The sequence below is a fragment of the Schizophyllum commune genome (genome assembly GCF_000143185.2).
Source record: "Schizophyllum commune H4-8 unplaced genomic scaffold SCHCOscaffold_3, whole genome shotgun sequence".
Lineage (NCBI taxonomy): Eukaryota > Fungi > Basidiomycota > Agaricomycetes > Agaricales > Schizophyllaceae > Schizophyllum > Schizophyllum commune.
In genome coordinates this window covers 604,411-624,382 of record NW_026089540.1, presented here as the reverse complement: position 1 = coordinate 624,382, position 19,972 = coordinate 604,411, and the positions used below count along the sequence as shown (strand labels likewise).

The 19,972-nt window shown below is 60.1% G+C and overlaps 8 protein-coding genes across 8 annotated transcripts; 2 read left to right on the top strand and 6 right to left on the bottom strand.

The window, feature by feature from the left end:
* Positions 1 to 465: 465 nt before the first annotated feature.
* Positions 466 to 1,726, top strand: SCHCODRAFT_01350255 (uncharacterized protein; the record flags this gene model as incomplete). Its single annotated transcript, XM_003034170.2, has 4 exons — positions 466 to 546; positions 679 to 1,077; positions 1,186 to 1,332; positions 1,502 to 1,726. 4 exons carry the CDS (start codon positions 466 to 468, stop codon positions 1,682 to 1,684), a joined length of 810 nt encoding a protein of 269 aa, XP_003034216.1. The 3' UTR covers positions 1,685 to 1,726.
* A 1,005-nt stretch (positions 1,727 to 2,731) lies between these two features.
* On the bottom strand, positions 2,732 to 4,110 carry SCHCODRAFT_02614040 (uncharacterized protein). Its single transcript, XM_050344638.1, has 4 exons — positions 4,057 to 4,110; positions 3,574 to 3,991; positions 3,025 to 3,525; positions 2,732 to 2,977 (listed from the first exon to the last, which is right to left on the bottom strand). The coding sequence occupies exons 2-4, from the start codon at positions 3,731 to 3,733 to the stop codon at positions 2,868 to 2,870; spliced, it is 771 nt and encodes a 256-aa protein (XP_050201506.1). The 5' UTR covers positions 3,734 to 3,991; positions 4,057 to 4,110; the 3' UTR covers positions 2,732 to 2,867.
* A 119-nt stretch (positions 4,111 to 4,229) lies between these two features.
* On the bottom strand, positions 4,230 to 5,139 carry SCHCODRAFT_02183545 (uncharacterized protein). The gene is made up of 2 exons (XM_050342007.1): positions 4,505 to 5,139; positions 4,230 to 4,453 (listed from the first exon to the last, which is right to left on the bottom strand). The coding sequence occupies exons 1-2, from the start codon at positions 4,799 to 4,801 to the stop codon at positions 4,271 to 4,273; spliced, it is 480 nt and encodes a 159-aa protein (XP_050201505.1). The 5' UTR covers positions 4,802 to 5,139; the 3' UTR covers positions 4,230 to 4,270.
* Positions 4,717 to 5,367, bottom strand: SCHCODRAFT_02183499 (uncharacterized protein). Its single transcript, XM_050342006.1, has one exon. It carries the CDS (start codon positions 5,254 to 5,256, stop codon positions 4,798 to 4,800), a length of 459 nt encoding a protein of 152 aa, XP_050201504.1. The 5' UTR covers positions 5,257 to 5,367; the 3' UTR covers positions 4,717 to 4,797.
* A 414-nt stretch (positions 5,368 to 5,781) lies between these two features.
* SCHCODRAFT_02492503 (uncharacterized protein) lies at positions 5,782 to 6,580 on the bottom strand (the record flags this gene model as incomplete). The annotated part of the gene is made up of 2 exons (XM_003033609.1): positions 5,782 to 6,067; positions 6,426 to 6,580. 2 exons carry the CDS (start codon positions 6,578 to 6,580, stop codon positions 5,782 to 5,784), a joined length of 441 nt encoding a protein of 146 aa, XP_003033655.1.
* A 1,576-nt stretch (positions 6,581 to 8,156) lies between these two features.
* Positions 8,157 to 9,330, bottom strand: SCHCODRAFT_02183578 (uncharacterized protein). The gene has a single exon (XM_050342008.1). It carries the CDS (start codon positions 9,063 to 9,065, stop codon positions 8,289 to 8,291), a length of 777 nt encoding a protein of 258 aa, XP_050201503.1. The 5' UTR covers positions 9,066 to 9,330; the 3' UTR covers positions 8,157 to 8,288.
* SCHCODRAFT_02614036 (uncharacterized protein) lies at positions 9,180 to 14,493 on the top strand. The gene is made up of 11 exons (XM_050344637.1): positions 9,180 to 9,691; positions 10,006 to 10,109; positions 10,380 to 10,444; positions 10,841 to 10,894; positions 11,160 to 11,242; positions 11,579 to 11,611; positions 12,302 to 12,380; positions 12,494 to 12,808; positions 13,089 to 13,225; positions 13,341 to 13,897; positions 14,337 to 14,493. Exons 1-11 carry the CDS (start codon positions 9,596 to 9,598, stop codon positions 14,452 to 14,454), a joined length of 1,641 nt encoding a protein of 546 aa, XP_050201502.1. The 5' UTR covers positions 9,180 to 9,595; the 3' UTR covers positions 14,455 to 14,493.
* A 1,402-nt stretch (positions 14,494 to 15,895) lies between these two features.
* SCHCODRAFT_02685173 (uncharacterized protein) lies at positions 15,896 to 19,379 on the bottom strand (the record flags this gene model as incomplete). Its single annotated transcript, XM_003033608.2, has 8 exons — positions 15,896 to 16,087; positions 16,315 to 16,461; positions 16,593 to 17,250; positions 17,504 to 17,541; positions 18,068 to 18,252; positions 18,284 to 18,326; positions 18,502 to 18,651; positions 18,711 to 19,379. 8 exons carry the CDS (start codon positions 19,377 to 19,379, stop codon positions 15,905 to 15,907), a joined length of 2,073 nt encoding a protein of 690 aa, XP_003033654.1. The 3' UTR covers positions 15,896 to 15,904.
* Between the last annotated feature and the right edge of the window lie 593 nt (positions 19,380 to 19,972).

Below are 19,972 nucleotides of genomic sequence, written 5' to 3'. Positions count from 1 at the left end.
GAAACTCAGCGGTCCTCCCTTCACCGTCCGGTCCTCACTTGAGTTCATGCGTTCATTTCCACGCTGTGGTCTTAGCGGGGCGTCTTTTGCTTGTCATGATTTGAGGGTGCTCGTCGGGACTGACGGACCTCTGGTACGTACTTTGTGGATGATGAATGCTGCTCTTTGCTGCCCCGAGTGTCCGGCGCTAACAGACACCCGCCATTCTCGCTAATGTTGCTATGCAGGTACATGAATGGGTGAAGATGCCGACAAACATTCCTCAACATATCTTGCTCATCCATTCATGAAAGGCGAGTTAGACGTCCTGACCAAGTAACAAAACAGCCGCACGACGAACAACATGATGGTGCATATGCCAACTCCATCTTTTGTCCATCGCATGAATTGTGGTTATATATTCGGAGCGCGATCGTACAACTCACCATACTCAGCCCAGCGCACCTCATCTCCCATCACAGCACGATGTCGTACAATCTCGTCCAACTCCCCGGCCACCCGCACCCGACACCGCCAGTAGCACTTGACGCGGCCACCGCCGCCGCAGTTATGAGCGCTTGGGAGCTCACGCTGAAGAGAAAGGCCGAGATCCTCCTGACGCCCCAATGAGAAATCAACGAAGATGTCTACGGCAACACGAACACCGTCTACTGCCTCATCCTTGGGAAAAACTTCCAGAATTTTTCCACCGCCGCACGCCAATATTTGCTCCCTGACATCGACGGCAGCGACCACCGTGGCGACCCCGCCGAACGCGCGAACTTCGCATGCTTCGCCGACATCGTTCTCTACTTCGCCAAGCGCGCCGGACTGTACTGGGAGATGGCCTTCAACGACGGGGAGACTTGGACGGACGGCGGCGAGACGGCGCTGGAGACCTCGCAGTTCTTCAAAGACTACGTGTCGGGGCGGTCGGCTGGAAGAATCGAGCGATTCTTCCGTGCTTGGGGCCTCGATGCGCGCGATGTGCAGCGCGCACTCGCGGCCTGCATGCACGCCAGCCGGGACAGCCGGCTGTACCAGGATATCTTCTACTCTGGCGTGGTACGCGCGCTTAGGAGTCGGCAGCCCGAATATGTGAGTCCGCGTGCAAGATGGGCGCTCCCGCCTCCCCGCCTCCCCGCCTCCCCGCCTCCCCACCTTCGCCTGCCCTCCATCACTCCCATCTGACTCTTGACCTCGCAGAAACACATCCAGAACCACCCTTATCTGTACACGCGCTTCACCTTCTTCAGCGCGCTGCTGAGAGATAGTTCCGCGGACCTGCGATCTGCCGCTCTTCAGCGTATCCGCGACCCCGTCACGCTTGGCGGTGCTTTTGGCGCGCACGCGGTACGTTGTGGTTTTTCATTTGATCAGATACGCTTGCTGACGTTGTCCTCTTTTTTTCTTCCCGCGTTCCGCTTGTCTCTAGCGTGTTTTGCTCGTCTCTCGCGCCCTGTTTGTCTCGCGTTCTACTCCTTCACCCGCTCCCGCGCGCCATGCACTCCACCTTCCACAGCCCTACAGGAGCACGACCATCGATGCCAAAACCAGGGCGAGCTTTCTCGTGCGGGACGTCACCGCCATTATCCGCTATGCCCTCGAGGATCTACCACAGCCTTTGGTCGCGGGGTTCCGCGAGCCTTCTGAGCGCAGGGCAGAGCAGGCGATCGCGACGTACCTCGGCATGTCGAGGCTGTAGTCGTGTAGCTTTTGAGTATCGTATCGAGCAGGTAGATTTGTGAGCACCAACATTGAAGTACGGCACGAGGACCAGGAATCCGAGCTCAACAGACGTGTCCAATCTTCTTACCTTCCCCTGGTCAAATCAGCATCTACTCTTGATTCTTCCCCGTATCGCTCTTCCGTTCGGGGCCAAAGTCTACTCATCTCAATGAGGGCAATCGTCGACGCTGCATTATGCTGACGGCAAATGCCGGTGGGCCGTGGCTAGCCGGATCTGGCCGGACGCTGGCTTCGAATCTTCCTTCTGCCCACGTCCATCCTCTTATCCAGGGCCACGATTTACTCGAGCTGGAAATACGACGGGAGGTGTAGAGGACGCACCGAAATGCCACCTCGAATGCGCGTCGAGTACGAGGACTGAGTGCATCTTGACTTCTCGCTGCCAGAGGCCACTATTCGCGGAATTGGCTCAGCGGGCGCCCTCTGCTATTGTTGGCCAAACTGTCTACCTTCCTTCACAAATAGACTCGTCGAGCAACAGTGGGGAGCCATCTGGCTGATCGTCGTACTCGGTTCGGGTCCTGTAACACACGCGTCCCAAGTCACTGGCGGAATCAACCTCGAGAATCCTGTTTACCAAGCTGTCGTCCTACTGCCCTCGCCGATAGCTGGCTTTGGACATGCAGGAGGCTTGTGCGTGGCCTGGACCTGATCTCGCTTAGCGTCGCGCTCAGGGCGCACTCCCAGCCCTCAACGATCGCCGCACCTCCGCCGATAGGAATATCGTTGCGTATGGCCGCATTTACTCGATCAATAAGTCTGCGCTATCCGCCACGGATACTCGGCCCTTGTCTTCGACCACATCTCGCACTAATGGCCCGAGCGCGGCCTCCAAAGCGAGGGGAACGATGAACGTGAGCGAAAATTAGCGACGCAACCACTTCAATTTGGCATCAATACGAATGTCCCATGATGTCAATCATGCTCAACCGGACGCGCCTGCTGTTGCGGACCGGCAAAGTTGCTCTGTCAATATACAGTATTCTCCAGCGAGTGGAGATGTCGCTGGTGCGTGCATGGAACAAATATGCTAGGAAACAAATTACATCAGTTTCTCGTCTTTTTCCAGATTAATCTAATAGTATTTAAGTAACTAGGCGGTCTATGCACCCACTAGGGTGTTATCTCCCTCAGGCTCCTTATGCGCGGCATCTGCTCTGGTGCCTCTGGCGGTCCCGCTTGGTGTTGAACCGGGAGGAACAGCGGCGACACGCAAACTTGCGCTTGTTCTCGTGACGGCGAAGGTGGTCTGCGCTCGGTCAGGTCACTGAGGGAGGCCTGGCGCAAAGGACGTACCCTCATAGCCGCTCTTCTTCGACAGCCACTTGCCACAAGGACACCGATACTTGGGGGCATTGTGGCGGCGGCGGCGACGGTCGTGCGCGATGTCCCGCTTCTCTGAGCCTACGACATCGCGTGGGCCGTCTGGATCGTGGCCGACGCGAGGGCCGGCCAGCGCATGGTCAGCGCGAGGGCTGACCGACGCGCGGGTATCGACACTCGCCAGACCATGTCCGCCCATAGCTAGTCCCAAGTTCGCTGCGAGGTAATGGGGCCTGCTGACAGGATGTGCTGGATGCTGCATGTCGTCCCACATATGATCTTGTGGAAGGTTGGCGAGTCGGAATTCTGCTTGACCAGTACCACCGATGACTGATGCTTCGAAAAGCGTGGGTCCCATCCCGTCCCCTCTCGTGGAAGGAATCAACGACTCTGAGCCCGCGCACGCTACGTTCCCCCACTCATACGGAGCCTCGAGGGCGCTGCTTGCGAATCGAGAGTCCAAAGACGAAGACGCTGGTATGTGTGTTAGTCCTCCGCGTCGTCTTCAAGTGCGCAGCGTACCACACGGGAGCTCAACATTCGTGTCAATCGGCCAGTGCGTCCACGAATCCATCCTCTCACGCTGGAGAGAGGTGGGGTACCTACATAGCGCTGGGGTAAGCTTCGTCGCAGAAGCAATGAGCATGAACCTGACAACTGACCTTTGTGTGCTGTGGGACATCACGAGAAAGCGAATCCGACGCTGGTCGTAGCATCGAGAAGGAGAGCTCCTTTATACGCCACAAATGCCATAGCCCTCGCCCACGAATTCGCTCATGAAAATCATGACTTCAAAGCACTGAGCCCAGTGCAGCCGGCGTCGGCTTCTGTGACTGACATGTACGAGGGGATACAGCGGCGCTATGATACAAACTGCACGAAGCTCATACATATTACTCAAAGAAATCCCGCAGATGCTAGTACACCTACAGCATCGCACCTAGAGGGGGGTTAGATATGATCCGCAGCCAGTTCATCACGCTGGCCGGGCGGGATATCACCAACTATGCAGATCGTGATACGATGATGCACTGCAGCAGTGTCACCTCCATGCCCACTAGCAGTCGTCTCCGAAGTCAAGCAGTAGCGCCCAACGCTCGGCCGAGACACAGGCCGGCGCAGATACTACGCAGGTAAGTACCGCTTTGCTCATGTGCGCAGCATTGACAACCAGTGCCTGGGTGGCTGTACGATTCCTGCAGAAGGGCTGTGCGCGCTGTTAGAATTCGCGCAAAGCTGGCAATGCAGTTGTCGGCGCGAACTGGCGTGATAGGCCCTCCCTCTCCATCTGAGCTCTGATCTGCATTCCTCCGACATGCACGTCCATCCCTCGGATAGAGCACCTTTGCTCTCTCGTGGGTAGAGTACGGCACCTCCTGCGGCGGGTCGGTCCCTGCTCGAGCTTCGTTCAAGGTCAAGGGGCATCCGCTTCACGTGAGTTCGCAATACGCACCTCGATCCGTCCGCTTCTAAAACCGAGCAAGGGCGGGATGGCAAGGGCAACGGCTCCCCGTTGCATCGCGTAGTCTTTACGTGAGGTCGGACAGCGCGAGGGTTCACTGCGACGGTGCTTTGCGGGCTTGACCTGACGACGACGCAGGGGTTGCTGCCTCTTGCACAAAGCGCGTGCCCAAGCCCCGAGACCCGACCGCTCCGTCTTGGGGGGTCTATCGTTCCAGCAGCAGCAGCAGCAGTAGACTTGTCCACCCAACAGCAGCGTATGCGTCCAGAGTCTGACGGGCGCCTTCATCGACGGGTACGTCCCTTCCCCAATGAAGTTTCAGCAATGAATGTTGGGACCAGGTTGACGAAGGCGGGGTGAAGGCCAGAGAGATCGTGCTCGAGTAGAACCCATCGGCAGAGAAAGAGGCGAGACGTCGTCGAAATCGAGCACAAAAAATGGCTGCGCACCAGGCGCGGATAGCAGGGATCCCGAATGGCGCGCCAGGCGCGAGGTATACTCGGCGGCACAAGGACCGCCTGCGAACCCGTGCGCGATCTCGAAGCTCCTCTCGGTCCCGACGCGCCCGCCACATCCGCTGCTTGGCTCGCGAAGCTCCCGACATCTCGAAATCCCCCGACGCGCCACCCCAGGTGCTTCTGAGTTAGTATTACGCAGCGCAGACGAGCCGGTGCGTCTGCCCATGGAATCGGTCGCTCCCTTCGTCCGCATGTTCGTCGCACCCCCTCAGTTCTCTGGACCATGCTTCACCGAGCAAGCATGCAGCTTCCAGCGCCATTCCCCGCGATTGGGCGAGCACGACTCGTACCGTGACCCTCGCGCCTCCTTCTCGGGTCCCCTCGCGCCTCGTCCTCAGTCCCCTCGAGCCAGAAGCGCGCCTTCCCGGGACCAGCGTAGCCGCTCGTAGGCCGCGCGAGTGGCGGAAGTTCAGGCCAGGAGTGGCGGCAGTTCCGGTCAGGGCTTCCATGACGATGACGACGACGTCGAGCTGGCCCCGGCCGCCTCCTCGGACGCCGCCCACCTCCTCGGACGCCGCCCACCTCCTCAGACGCCGCCCACCTCCTCAGATGCCGCCCACTTCGCCCGCGTCCCTTCCCGTGCAACAGCGTCCGGGCGTCCGTGCTGGTCTACAGCGTCCACGCGTCCGTGCCGATCAACGACGACCGTCCTTTGTTTGTCTGAGGTCTGTCGTGCCGATAAGGTCGACCTCTCAGGTCTGCTTTGCAGACGCGGTCGACCTCTCGCGTCCAACCCGTCCGCTTCCTTTCTTAGTCAAGCACTGTGCATCTCCCTTCCCGGTCGAGCACCGCCCGCCTCCCCTCCCAGTCGAGCACCACCCGCCTCCCTTCCCGGTCGAGCACCACCCGCCTCCCATCCCAGTCGAGCACCGCCCGCCTCCCTTCCCAGTCGAGCACCGCCCGCCTCTCATCCCAGTCAAGCATCCAGCTCTCGGACCGTCTGGGGACAGGAGCGATGGTGAGGTCGCGCGCGTCGTCCCCCGAGTCGGGCGCGTCGTCTCCCGAGTCGGGCGCGTCTCCCGGGTCAGAGCCTTCTCTGAAAAAGGGTCGTAGCCGCCTCCTGAAAGGGTTGGACTTGTCTCTTTTAAAGGTCGTAGTTGTCTCCTCAAAGGGTCGTAGCCTTTTCCTTAAAGGGCCGTAGCCTTCTCCTTAAAGCCTTCAAGGGTCGTAGCCGTCTCCTCCAAGTCGAGCACGCCCCTCTGTCGAGGTCCGGACCTCCTTCTCCGCCCGCCCACGCCCCATCCTTCGCCCGTACACATCCCTTCCTCCGCCCGTACACACCCCGGCCTCAGATCCAGCCTCTCCTCCGCCTCGACTCGACGGGATACCCTCCTCGAGTCGACGGGATACCCTCCTCGAGTCGACGGGTCACCCTCCTCGAGTCGACGGGTCACCCTCCTCGAGTCGACGAAATATCCTCCTCGAGTCGACGGGATACCCCCCTCGTGCGGCCGAGGTCCGCGTCGGCACTCCCTCCTTGATCTGCATGCGCCACCCTGATACGAATGCGCCGCCCCTTTTCTCCGCGGGAGAAATCAAGGTCGTTCATGGGGGGAGAGCGCCAGCAAGAGGGCGGAGCCCCGACAACAGCCAGGAGGGTAGAGCACCGACAATAGCTAGAGGGGGGGCCGACGACGACGGCGACAGGATGGGTTGAGGGAGCGTCGGCATCAGCGAGAAGGGAGGGGGAATGTGGACAATAGCGAGAAGGGGAGGGGGGGGGGCGTCGACATCAGCGAGAGGATGGGTGGAGGGAGCGTCGACGACAGCGAGAGCGCTAACAACAGCGATTGTTGGCAACAGAATGTGAATAGCAATGAGCCGACTGAGTGAGGTCGAGTAGCGGCTCCCTGACGGGGTAAAAAAAGCGGCTCCCTGACGGGGTAAAAAAAGCGGCACCCTGACAAGGTAACAAAGCGACTGCCTGACGGAGCAGCATATTCGCTCGCGGGTCGAGCGGCACCCTTCATCAACTCGACCAGCGCCCTTCCTCGACATGTACAGGAGCACCCCCTCCGACGCGTGACGAGCGACTGCTCGCCCCGCTCGAGTGCACTCGCCTTCGCAGGCGGCGGACGCGCGCGTCTTCGCGGTCGAATGGCGCGCATTCCCCCCTTCTGGTAGAAGCCGCGCGTCCCACCCTCCGATAGGATATGGCCCCCTCACCCTACCCTTCCCCGGCTCACCTCACCTTCCTCCCCCCCTCATCCACCAATCCCCTCCCGCCCGCTTTCCCCACATCCGCCCCCGCGCTCAGGCTCCCTACATCGGCCACCCGCGGTCCCTTGATTGGCCGGCCCCCCTCCCTTCCTCCCTCAGAATCGCACTGTGCGGTCCCTACATCGGCCCCCCGCGCTCGGACTCCCACATCAGCAGTCCACTGGCGAAGATGCGGGGATGAGCCTGGCCGCGCTCGGTGGTGGCGCTGGCAAGGGTGGTGAGAAGGGTGGTGGCTAGCGCGCGGGAGGGGCCTGACCGCGGTAAGGGTGGTGGTGAGAAGGGTGGGGGTGGCGAGAAGGTTGGGGGGGAAGAAGGTTGGGGGCAGGAAGAAAAATAGGATGACGTGGCCCCCTTCCGCTGAACAGCCCGATGCGTACGATGCGGGAGGACAGGATAGCCCGATGCGTGCGACGCGGAAGGTAGCCCGATGCGTACGACGCGGGAGAGGTAGCTCAAGGCGTCAGATTTATAACAGGACAAGAGGACAGGACAGGACAGGACAGGACAGGACAGAGGCACCACACGCCCATCGCGCGGATGAGAGTAGCGGTGGAGAGGAAGGGAGGGCGGAGAGAGAGGAGGAAGGAGGGAAGAGACGACAAAGGAAGGGAAGGGAAAGAGGAGAGAAGAGGAAGGGAGGGGGGAGGGAGAAGAGAAGAGGAAGGGGAGGGGGGAGGGAGAAGAGAAGAGGAAGGGAGGGAGGAGAGAGAAGAGAAGAGGAAGGGAGGGAGGAGAGAAGAGGAAGGGACTTGAGGGTCTCACGCCCCCTTTGAAGATCTCACTCCCATTCCCCCATAGCGTCCCCCATAACGACCCTAGGACAGAGAGGGTAGGAAGGGAGGGCGGAAGAGAGGAAGGAAGGGGAATGGGAGGAGGAAGGGAAATGAAGGTCTCATGTTCTCTTTGAAGATCTCACGCCCATTGCCCCATAGCGTCACTCATAGCGACTCCCTCCTGCTCCCTCCTGCCCACGGGGAGCGCACACGAGGATCTCACAGGAGCGCAACGACGAGGATCGCTTGGGGGGGGGGGGGGTATCAGCGAGGATGCCCTGGGAGCGTATTAGCGTGGATCGCTTGGGAGTGTATTAGCGGGACTAATCGCTCCGCTGGGCCTGGCTGTAGAGATGAGTTATGAAGGTGCGATAGGACGAGGGATGGGTATGCAGAGGTGGCGAGGTGGTGAAGGAGGAGTGGGGATCGGAAAAGCGGGGAAGGAGGAATGGGATTGGTAATGCAGGCAAGGAGAAAAGGGGGTTGGGGATTAGAAAAGCGGGGAAGGGTGCGAGAAAAGATACGGAAATGGGAGGATAGAGTGGAAGTGAGAACTGATGAAGTGGAGGACAGGACATACGAAGTAAAGGGAGTCGAAGAAGAGGTGGGGGAGGAATATGAGAATGCGAGGCGGGGAGTATGAGGATGCGAGGGGGGGAGTATGAGATTGTGAGGGGCGGGGAAAGGAGGAGAAGGAAAGCTGAAGGTAAGTAACGACGAGGGACGACACACCCGGACGAGCGTGAAGTGATAATGCCAACGAGGAGCATATACGTCGATCTGCACGTCTAAAGGACTGTTCTCGGAAGCGCGTGGAGTAACGGCAGGATGGGGCACGATCGGGCAATTGGCATGGGATGGGCGCTTACAAGAGCGCACATCGCAGATGACCGCGGCTCCAAGCCAACACGACAAGCGGCAGGCGTATGCTTGACTGTGGTCTGTCAGACCAGACTGGGTGGCCGCCGGGCGTTTGGCAGGTCGGGAAGAGAAGGTCCAGGGCGGCACCGACATGGCGGGAAGCAAGCTGCCCGATTCCATCAGCACACGAGGCTCGCAACCCCGGACCGAACCCCCGCTCTTGGCGTGCTTGCCGTCAATTGTCTGAGTCAGCAGGGCCGCCTCATCGGCGCTGACAGTGACCGTGCCTTCTGACGACTGCCTTGCTCTTCTCCTCCGCTGCTGGGCGTCGTAGAGTGTGGTGCGCTTCTTGACCGCTGCGGCACACAGGGACGCGCCGCGCCAAACATCGTCAGCCTAGATTCAGAGATCGCAACCTGCGCCCTACGCGCTCATCGCCGTCTACACGCCACACATCATCACCATCTACACGCACACATCTCACTCGACGCGCCTCTTCATCGCTACTCCATTGGCAGCCACTCGCGACCATCGTGCGGGCGCCCAACCCTCCTCTCACTATCGCGTTCAACATCACTCAAGTAGCCCTGCGATCGGCACCTCCAGCGTACTTCCTTCAACCACCGCCACACTACCCGCCATCCCTCATCTTCCACCACCACCACTCTCAACCGCCCCCCTTCAACGCGCCACACAAACCCTCGCCCACCATGAACCCCCCGCGCGGCATGCCGCTCCTCAGCGGGCCCCCGCCCCCGCCCAGCGACACAGGCCGCGCCGAGATCGCGTGCAGGAAATGTAACAAGGTGCGTCCACCTCCCTTTCTCGTCGCCCAGCCTTGACTGACCTTTGTTTCTCGCTCTCGCCCGCCTTTCATCCTCTTCCCCGCGCCTCTGATACCCTCTCCCGCGCTTCCGATCCTCTTCCCCTTTCCCTCATCCCCATCGCCACACCCCCCACTCACTTCCCGCGCCACACTTCCCCCACCCGCTCATCCTCTCCACCCTCTTCCCACCACCACCATCCTCCTGCTCGCCCATCCCCCCTACCCCCCTCCTCCCATCCCCCCTCCCACACCCTCCGCCTATCCTCTTCCACCTCCCCTATCCTCCTCCCCCAGGAATTCAACATCATCTTCACCCGCGCCCGCCGCTGCAACCACTGCGGCTACTCCTACTGCCACTCCTGCTCCGACTATCAAGCGTTGATGCCCAGGGAGACGAGGTGCGTGGTTGGTTTTTTTTGTGTGGGGGGAAGGGGCGCGCGTGCTGTTGGGCGTGGAGGGGCGCGTGGGCGTTCTGCTACGTGAGGGGGTGTCCTTCCGTCGTCTTCTCATGGCGCGCCTCCTTCCTTTCCCTCCCTTCTCCCTCATCCCTCTTTCTCTCCCTCCCTCCTCCCTTCCCACCTATCTAGACCTAGACGAAGGAGAGCTCGCTGACTTACGCGCGAATCCCGAACTTACGCGCGAATCCCTAACTCACCCACCCACCCCAGATCCGGCACCAACGCGGGCTACGACCCCGCCCCCGTGTGCGCGTTCTGCATCGAGATGCTGAATAGTGAGTTTTCTGTGATGGTTTGATCTGGTTGACGAAGGGGGATGGAAGGAGGGGGATGGACCGCCGCCCCTCGCCCGACGTTGTTTGATTCTCCCCCTTGCCCGACGTTGGTTTGGTCGCACGCACCCGACGTTGTTTTGGTCGCGCTTGGCGTCGCCTCGTTCGCACATCCCACTCCACATCTCTCTCCCACATCTCCTCCTCTGCCCCCCTTCCCCTTCCCCCCAATCTTCTTCGCCCCCCTCTCTTCTTCGCCCTCCCGCCCTTGCCTTACATAGAGCCTTCGTTCGAACGCGCTTGCGTACTTTCTTCGAACGCGATTGCGTACTTTCTTCGAACGCGCTTGCGTCCTTGCGAACGCGCTCCCCCCACCCCTCACTGACGTCCCCCCCCCAGTAACCGCCACCCCGCCCTCCTCCCTCCGACAGATGCCGCTCGCGAAGTTGAAGCGTGAGTTTTGTGCTCCTTTTTTGTAAACTAACATTATCGTGCTTTACTTGTCATTGTCCTTGTCTTTGCGCACTCGTAACAAATTGGAAAACACCAACGAACCACCCCCCCCCCCCACACACACACCATCGCTTCGCGGAGCGATGAATGAAAGCCGCCCGTTTAGTCACCTTCCCCTTACTCACTTGTTCATCCGCCCCTTACTAACCCCTCCCCCTTTAACTAACACACAAACCCGCCCCTTACTCACAATCCCCCTACCCAGGCTACGTCACCGCCTACGGCATCCGCGCCGCGCAGCTGGCCGTCGAGAAGGAGGAGATGGTGAGGGCTGTGGTGGGGGTGAGGGTGAGTGGGAGAATGTGGGTTGTTCAGTGCGAGAGTGCGGGGTTTTTTGGGGAGTTTGGGTGGGGTGGTTGGGTGGGGGAGAGAGGGGCGAAAGAAGAGGGAGTTGAGGGCGGTGGTGGAGTGGAGGGGGGAGGGGGGAATAGAGAGGGGCGAGCGTTTTTTGGATGACGGTCCCCCGTCCCTTCACTCGCCCGCCGACCCCTTCACACGATCACTGACTCCCCCTAGTCCTCCATCCCTCTTTCGCTCTTCCCTCTCCTCCTCCCCTCCCCCTTCCCTCCCTCTCCTTTTCCCATACCCTCCTTTGACACTCGCTAACATCCCCCTCCACTCTAGGGCCAAAACGGCTGCCTCCCGCTCGAGAACGAGGTGCGTGGGCGCTCCTTGTATTTCCGTGTGCCGTCTTTTGCGCCCCGTCCCTCCTGGTCGTTTTCGCACCCCCCTTCTCTCTCGCGTCCCTTCTTTTTGCTTCTCCTTCCCCCCCTTCCCACCTCCCCTTTCCCCTCACCCCTCCCCTTCTCCTTCGCCTTGCTCCCTCCTTCTCCCACCAACCTCACCTCCCACCCTCCCCCCCATCCACCTCCTAACCCTCATCCCTCCCCCCTCGCCCAGTCTCATCCCTCTCCCCCCTCGCCCAGTCTCACCTCCTTCTCCCTTCTCCCTTCCCCTTCTCCACTACTCCTCTCCCCCTCACCCCTAACCCCCCTCACCCCTCCTTACCCCTCACCCCTCCTTACCCCTCACCCCTTCTCCCACCCTCCTCCCCTTCTCCCGTCCCCTTCTCCCCCTAACCCCTCCCCCCTTCGCCGCACCCCCCCCCTCGCCCAGTCTCACACCTCCCCGCACACGCCCACCCCCTCCCATGAGGATTCCGGGCTCAGAAGCGCTTCTGACGTCCTCCTCTTCCCCCTCGCCGCTCCCTAACCCCTCGCCTCTTTTCCTCTTCCCCTCCCTACCCCTTCTCCCTTTGCCCCTTCCCCCCCTCTCACCCCTACCCCTCCTCACCCCCCTCCTCTCCCTCCACACCCTTCCCACAGCACGCTAACACGCCCTCCCCAGCGCTTCTACCGCCGGCACTCGGTCCCGAAGCATCCCGATAATGCGAAGCCGCGGGGGTTGTTTAGTACGCGGGCGGAGGGTGAGTATGGAGTTTGTGTCGTTATTGACTATGCCCACCTCCTCCCTCCCAAAATACGTTCATCCCCACTGACACCCCTCGTTTCTGTCACGACTATACTGACCATCCCAAAGGACCGCCACCCCCCGCGCAGCCGCCGCGCGAGACACGACCCGAGTTCGCGAGGCCGGATTTGGCGCCGGATGGGCCGCCTCCCCCTACGGGTTCGAGATCTCAGGACTCTACGGGTTCAAGACCTCCGTACCAGCCGTCGCCAGGTGGTGGATACCAACAAGGGTACGCCCCCCAATATCAACAATACGCCCCACCGCCCGGCGCACCACCACAAGCGGGGCAGAGACCGCCGCACCCGCCGCCGCCGCAGTCGAGGCCGGGTGGACCCTCACAACGATCAGGTGGCGGAGGTACGTCGGAGAGGGGAGGAGGAGGTACGTTTTGTTGTTCTTCGTCTTTCGCGCGCGCCCGTTCGTCTTTCGCGTGCGCGCCCGTTCGTCTTTCGTGCTCCCTTCCCCCTTCGTCTTTCGTGCTCCTTCTCTGCGCCCCCTCTTCTGCTCTGCGCACCCTCTTCTGCTCTGCGCCCCCTCTTCTGCTCGCTCCCTACGCGGTCGGGGGCACCATCGTCCGCCATTACTGACCTTCCTTACCCTCGTTCACGCTATTGTATAACTGACCTTCCTCCGTCCCGCCATTGCTGACCTTCCTTGCCAGGCCCCTCGCAAAGACCACCCCCGCCCCCACCGCAAACCACGCGCCCGCCCACGCCACCGCCACCTCCGACACTCGAAGAACTCGTAGACATGCCAGAAGATGACATCAACAAGCTGTCGGTACACAACCTGAAAGGGGTGCGTGTTTTTTGGGTTCTTTTTTTTCGCCCCATTTTCCGCGTCCATTCCCGCGCGAGCGCTAACATCATTCGCCAATTCCCGCGCGAGCGCTAACCCCCTCCCCCCTTCCCAGATCCTCCGCACGAACCACGTCCCGCTGGGCCAAGTTCTGGAGAAAGCCGACCTAGTCTTGAAGGTGAAAGCGCTGGTTGGGGAGGAGCGGCGGGCGAGGGAGGTGAGGGAGATGCAGGAGGCGGCGGAGAGGGGGGAGTGGGAGGCGTACGATAATGTGCATCCGACGGCTTCCACGGCGCCGGAAGAACCGAGGGCGCCCTCGCCGCGACGGGAGGAAGCAGCGGAGGGCAGCGCGGCGCCTGCCGACTACGGGCCGCCTGCTTCGGTGCCTCCCATGTCCGTGGCGGACTCGGTGCCTCCGCCGGCAACGACGTCACCACCGAATCCCTCTTCCTCGCCGCCTCCTGCCCCTTCATCACCGAATCCCTCTTCCTCGTCGCCACCTAAACCCTCCGCCTCAGCAGCCAGACCCTCCCCCGCGACCTCCTACGCGGGCCGGACGTCGGCGGCCACCTCCTCGGGCCGGACGTCGGCGGCCACCTCATACGCGGACCGCCCCGGGCTGTGCGTCGTGTGCCAGGACGAGGACGCGGTGCTGGCGATCGTGGACTGCGGGTGAGTGCGAGCTGCCGTCTCTGTTATCTCTCCCCCTCTGTCTTCACTGTCATCTCGTTGCCGTTTCCTCTTCGCCCTCATGCCCTCGCCCCTCGCCTCATCTCTTCGCCCACTCCAACCCTTACCCCTCCTCCTCTTATACCCCCTTCCCTCCGCCGCCGCCCCCCCCTCCCATCCACCCCCTCCCTCTTCTTTCCCCCTTTACCAACTTACTAACCACCCTTACCCTCTACCAAACCACCCCCCTCCCCTCCTTGTACTTCCCCCTCCCCCCCCTCGCCCCTTCCTTGTCCAACCCCCCTCTACCCACTGACCCACCCACTAACCCACTAACCCACCCACTAACCCACCCACCCCACTTCTGCTCGCTTACGCTTGCCCCCCCTTCCTCAAATTTTAAACCCCCTCACACAACCCACTAACCACCCCCCACCCCCAGCCACCTCGCGCTCTGCGCCCCCTGCGCGTCGCTCATCATGCGCTCGACGCGCGAGTGCCCGCTGTGCAGGACGCGGATCGTGACGGAGGGGCGGTTGTTGAGGATTTGGAGGACGTAGGTTGAGGGGTGGAGTTTGGAAGGAGTGGCAGGGGTGAGAGTGGATGGGGAGGGGGAGGTGGAGGACGTGAGGGAGGGTGGTTTGTGGTTTTTTTATATTGGGGGGCGTGGGGTGGGAGAGAAGGGGGAGAGTGGGTGAAGGGGGTGAAGGGGAAGGCGTGGGGGAAGAGTGGGTGAAGGGGAAGAGTGGGGTTGTAGGCGCGAGGAGGGAGTGAAGGGGTTGTAGGCGCGGGTGGGGGGCGAGTGGGTGAGGGGAGTGGAGGGAGTGGCGCATCATGTACATCATCACTGGATTTCGTCGAATCAATCGTTTGGTCTTCCGCTCGTTCGCGAGAGAGACGGGGCGAAGGGGTACCTGAGATTCGGGACGAAGGGAATCTGAGAATCGTGACACAAAGAAGCTGAGATTCGGGACGAAGGGGTGATCAGGGACTGTGTGCAGAAGCCCAATCAAAGGAGAACGCGTCGAAGTTCAACCCATCACATGATCGTGCGTAAGTACGCGCGGGACCGACGCGGCGCGTGGTGCGCGAGAACGTGCTCTTAATTCCGACGGTCATGAGCTGGACCGTTGCACTGACATGGTTCGTCGGGGATGGTTAGCTTCCCGGACGACAGATGTTTGGCTCGCTCCTCTGCTTGGTTTCGAACCTCCCCTTCCATTGCTTTCAAGCTCTCCTTCGATTGCTGTCGAAGCTCTCCTTCGATTGCTGTCGAAACCCCCAGAGCCAACCGCATCGTCCGCGCGGCGTCTTGTTCGCGCTCTTCTGTACGCTGCTACCGCGCTCTTCTGCGCACGCTATTGCGCTCTTCCGAGCACGCTATTGCGCTCTTCCGAGCACGCTATTGCGCTCTTCCGCGCACTTCGCGCTTTACTCTCTCCACGCCACATTTCCATGTCCTTCTCTCCTCCTCCGCCGCAATCTGCGCTTGGTGCGTCCCTGCCGTCCCTCTGTGCGTGACCGCCGCCTCTTGCGCAAGCGCAGCCTCTCTCTCGAACGCGAGTCTGTTGGAGATGAGAGAAGAGGGCGGACGGAAAAAAGGGTGCGACGATGGAAGAAAGCACGGGTGAAGGCTTTGTCACTCCGATGGAAGCTTACTACATAGTGCATTGAACGCCTTTCGCTGTTCTTCCCTCATCGATGCGCCGCCTCGCCCTCGACACGGACCCTACTAGGCAGAGTAAGGGAGCGACCCTAGGTCTGAGATTGTCCTACTTTCTTGCCGTCGCGCGCGTCGAGTGACATCCAGTGGGCGATGGCCAGTGGATGCGATCCGGATAAGTAGCTCAGAATAAGATCGGATCCCTAACACTAAACTAATAAAGACTACTACTGTCACAAGAATCGCCCTCTGCGACGTGGGCTACGACATACCGCTGTCCGTCAGACTCCACCGGTGTAGATTCTGCCTTACAGCAGTATAGAGTCTGCCTCACAGTGGTTTGGACTCTATAGCCTCGGCATGCCGAGGTACGTCGCGATCGCCTGCTCTGCCCTGCGCTCAGAAGGCTCGGGGAGAGTCGCGCCCAAAGGCTGCGGTAGATCTTCGAGGGCATACCGGATGATGGCGGTGACGTCCCGCATGAGATAGTTTGCGCGAGTGTTGGCGTCGATATTCGTGCTTCTGTAGGGCTGTGGATGGGTGGAGTGAATGGTTTGGGGATGCAGGTGAGGGAGTAAAACGCGAGAGACACGCAGACCGCGAGAGACAAAGCAAAACGCGAGAGACAAAGCAAAACGCGAGAGACAAAGCAAAACGCCAGAGACAAAGCAAAACGCGAGAGACACGCAGAACGCGGGAAGCAAAAAAAATACAACGTCAGCTAGCGCATCTAATCAAATGAAAAACCACAACGTACCGCGCGCGCGCCGAAAGCACCACCAAGCGTGACGGGGTCGCGGATGCGCTGGAGAGCGGCGGATCGCAGGTTCGAGGAACTGTCTCTCAGCAGCGCACTGAAGAACGTGAAGCGCGTGTGCGTGTAAGGGTGGTTCTGGATGTGTTTCTGCGAGGTCAAGAGTCAGATGAGAGGGATGGAGGGCAAGCGAAGGTGGGGGGCGAGGAGGCAGGCAGGCGGGGAGGCGGGGAGGCGGGGAGGCGGGGAGGCGGGAGCGCCCATCTTGCACGCGGACTCACATATTCGGGCTGCGGACTCCTAAGCGCGCGTACCACGCCAGAGTAGAAAATATCCTGGTACAGCTGGCTATCCTGGCCGGCAGGCACGCAGGCCGTGAGCGCGCCCTGCACAGCGCGCGCATCGAGGCCCCGCGCACGGAAGAATCGCTCGATATCTTCAGCCCACCGCCCCGACACGTAGTCTTTGAAGTACTGCGAGGTCTCCAGCGCCGTCTCGCCGCCGTCCGTCCAAGTCTCCCCGTTGTTGAAGGCCATCTCCCAGTAGATGCCGGCGCAGTCGGCGAAGTAGAGCACGATGTCGGCAAAGCGCGACAAGTTCGCGCGGTCGGCGGGGGTGTAGTGTCTGCCGTCGACGCGAGGGAGGAGGAAGTCGCGCGCCGCGGTGATAAAGTTTTCGTGAGTTTTAGCGGCGATGAGGCAGTATATAGTGTTCGTGGGGCTGTAGACGACTGGACTGAGCTTTCCGGATGGCTTCAGGGCAAAATCCGCCCGGTATCTCAGCGCTGGTTTCCAGGCGTCCATAACCGCGGCGGAGGCAGCAGCGTCGAGCGCTACTGGCACCGTCGGGTGCGGTTGCATAGGGAGTGTGCAGAAGGCGGCGACGGGTTGGACGAGATTGTACGACATCGTGCTGCGATGGGTGATGAGGTGCGCTGGGCTGAGGATGGGTGAGTTGTACAATCGCGCTCCCAATATATAACCGCAATCCATGCGGAGGACAAAACATAGAAGAAACATACACACCATGTTGCATGCCTTCACAAAGCTCGTCGGGGCTTCATCTTGTCGCGTATGAGAGAGTTCCTCGTGTCTTGAATGGGTCCTCGTATATTGTAAAGCCTTGGCATCTGCTTGACAGGCCCCTGCTGAGCCCGACGGATGACGGTCAAAGGTCGACGTCGGAGACTCACAACCCGAACAAAAACTCCCTTGGAGTCGGGCATGCATGCTACGACATCCGGAGCAGCAGGCGTCCCGGAGATATCGGCCATGAATGTGCTACAGTGATGAGAACGCAAAGGTTTGTCGCATGCAGACACCGAAGGGCGGTCGGAGGATGAATGGCGCATATGAGGCTTGTGCGCGTTTGTTGGCGAGCAGTGATGGACTTCCCGAGAGTAGCAGCACGGGACGCGAAGCAGAGCTTCAGACTCCGGAGGGAACAGAATCTGGAGCCGGAGGGAGCAGAAAGCGACCTGTGCCGCCTCTCGCTCGACGAGCTCGATGGGATGGTAAGTGTGGCAGACAACAAAAACCTCCTCGCAGGACCAATGAGGTCATTGCATCGAAGAGCAGGCCTGGAATGATATACCCGAGAGAAATATTCCGTGTTTTGTTCATCTTTGTGTAGCGAGCCAAAGTGCATACGATGTCGGATGTGTGCGGAGGTCAGGCTCGAACACGTGATGGATATTCGGCCACCGCCAGCCATCCTTCGGGATTTGCCGCCGGCTTCTGGACCCGCAATCACTTACCCAGTTTTCAGAGCGTTTGTTACCGGAGCGTGCGGCATCGAGAGCTGCCTCATAATGCGATATCCTCGTATAAGATTGAAAAATCCGTTCATCAGATTGCAGAGAGAATAGTCGCCACAAAATACCGGTGACACGTTCAGATGGGCACAAATCGCCTTCGTCTGCCCAATTGAAGGGCAGGTTGCCTGGGGGACATCCCAATCTACTCAAGTGAACCGAAGAGACCAGGGCGACTCATCGCAAAAAAGGCGGAAACTGCCTGCACTGCGCAAGAATTCAACCCCTCGGAAAGAGCACGAAGGGAATGGGCGATGATGAGAACCATAGTTCTCCCAAGGCACTGCGAGCGGACCTCCTTCGACAGCTCGTTAGATCTATGGCCCTATACGACCACGCGTCAGAAAATTGAAGGGCTCGCGAACAGCATCACTCACCGCTCCGACCGCAAACGCGCCACCCAACGTGATAGGGTCGTGAATGCAACGCAGAGAAGGAATCACCGCATCGAGAGGGCCCTCGTGCATCAAAGCCCTATTGAACAACGTGAAGCGCGACGTCCACCCGTCGAAGCCGACGAGGTAATTCTGGAGATATCTCAGTTCAGCGCGAGGGGAAAAAGCTATGTAGGCGTCGTCTTACTGACCCAGTACTTTTCGCCCATAGTGATGAACTTCGTGAGCCCGGTCGAGAAGATAAACCAAAAGCGCCTCTTGTCCCATCCTCCGACGGTTCGGTCGGTGCTGTAGTGCCTCGAGACCTTGCGCTTGAGATCCTGGAATGCGTCGCGATCGAAAACACCCTTAGTAGCATCCAGATCCAGCCCGACGTCGAAGAACCATTCGGCGACAAGGCTGTTTCTGTACTCGGTCTGAGTCTTGAGAGAACGCTTGGCAGTCCTGTCCAGGGCGCTAGGAATCGGGAGAGTAGCCCTCTCCAAGAGGTGATAGAAAACCGCCCAGTACGACCCAAGTTGGTCGAGCAGCGCTGCCTCGCGCGCGCGGAAGTGATCGATGTCAGCCTGCGTCATCGCGAGCTGGCGAAGGGCGACGGTGCGGAACTGCAGGAAGTGCTGCATGAAATTGAGTAGTTCCGCCGTGCGCTGAAATGTCACGGCGTCGCCCCGAACGGGCGCCTGGATATCCTGGACCGCGGGCTCAATCCAGGCGCGGAACCACTCGTTGATAATGGCGTGACCACGGCCGAAGATATCGAGGTCAGCGAATGCTTCCGCGCTCAGTATGGCCGACTGAGAAGGGTGCGCCTGGCAGGGGAAAAGGGAGAAGACATCCTCGGGGCGTGTGAGGATGGACATGAAAAATTAGCAGCTTCCAGGACGCGCTTCCCCTATATAACGCTTATAGAGAGGCATAGCACGTAGATGAACTCCGACGCGTACCGCGAAAAGCCTTCATACTGGGCAAACTGTGACCACAATGGCGCTCGTATCAAGAGGCGCACAAACCAGAGAACTGATATCGCAGATCAACGCTGGTATTGACCACTTTGTGATCGCGACACAGAGAAGTTTACTTTCGACTCGGCGAGGCGAGAGGTGATTGTGTAGGTAGCTGGAAAGGCATGGGAACTGTCGAGGAGCGCACCAATCGAACGAGACGAGCCAAGCAGCAATCGCGCGCTATCATCAGAACCGTCGAAGACATTGGTGAGAAAGGTGCAACAAGCTCGCCTTTTGCTATCTCGAGCGACTGAAAGGAGGTTTCGCGCAACAGCGCCATCGCAGGTAGCCCTCGAGTTGCATTTCGCCACGCCATGTTTGTCGATTTCCTGAGGATGGCTATTTTCGAATAAGGACTGGAACGGCTTAGAGAAGGAGAAGAAGTCACAGAGGCTATGCCGAAGCAGATAAGCACAAGAGCCGAGCGGGATGCAGCGAGTTGCGCAAGG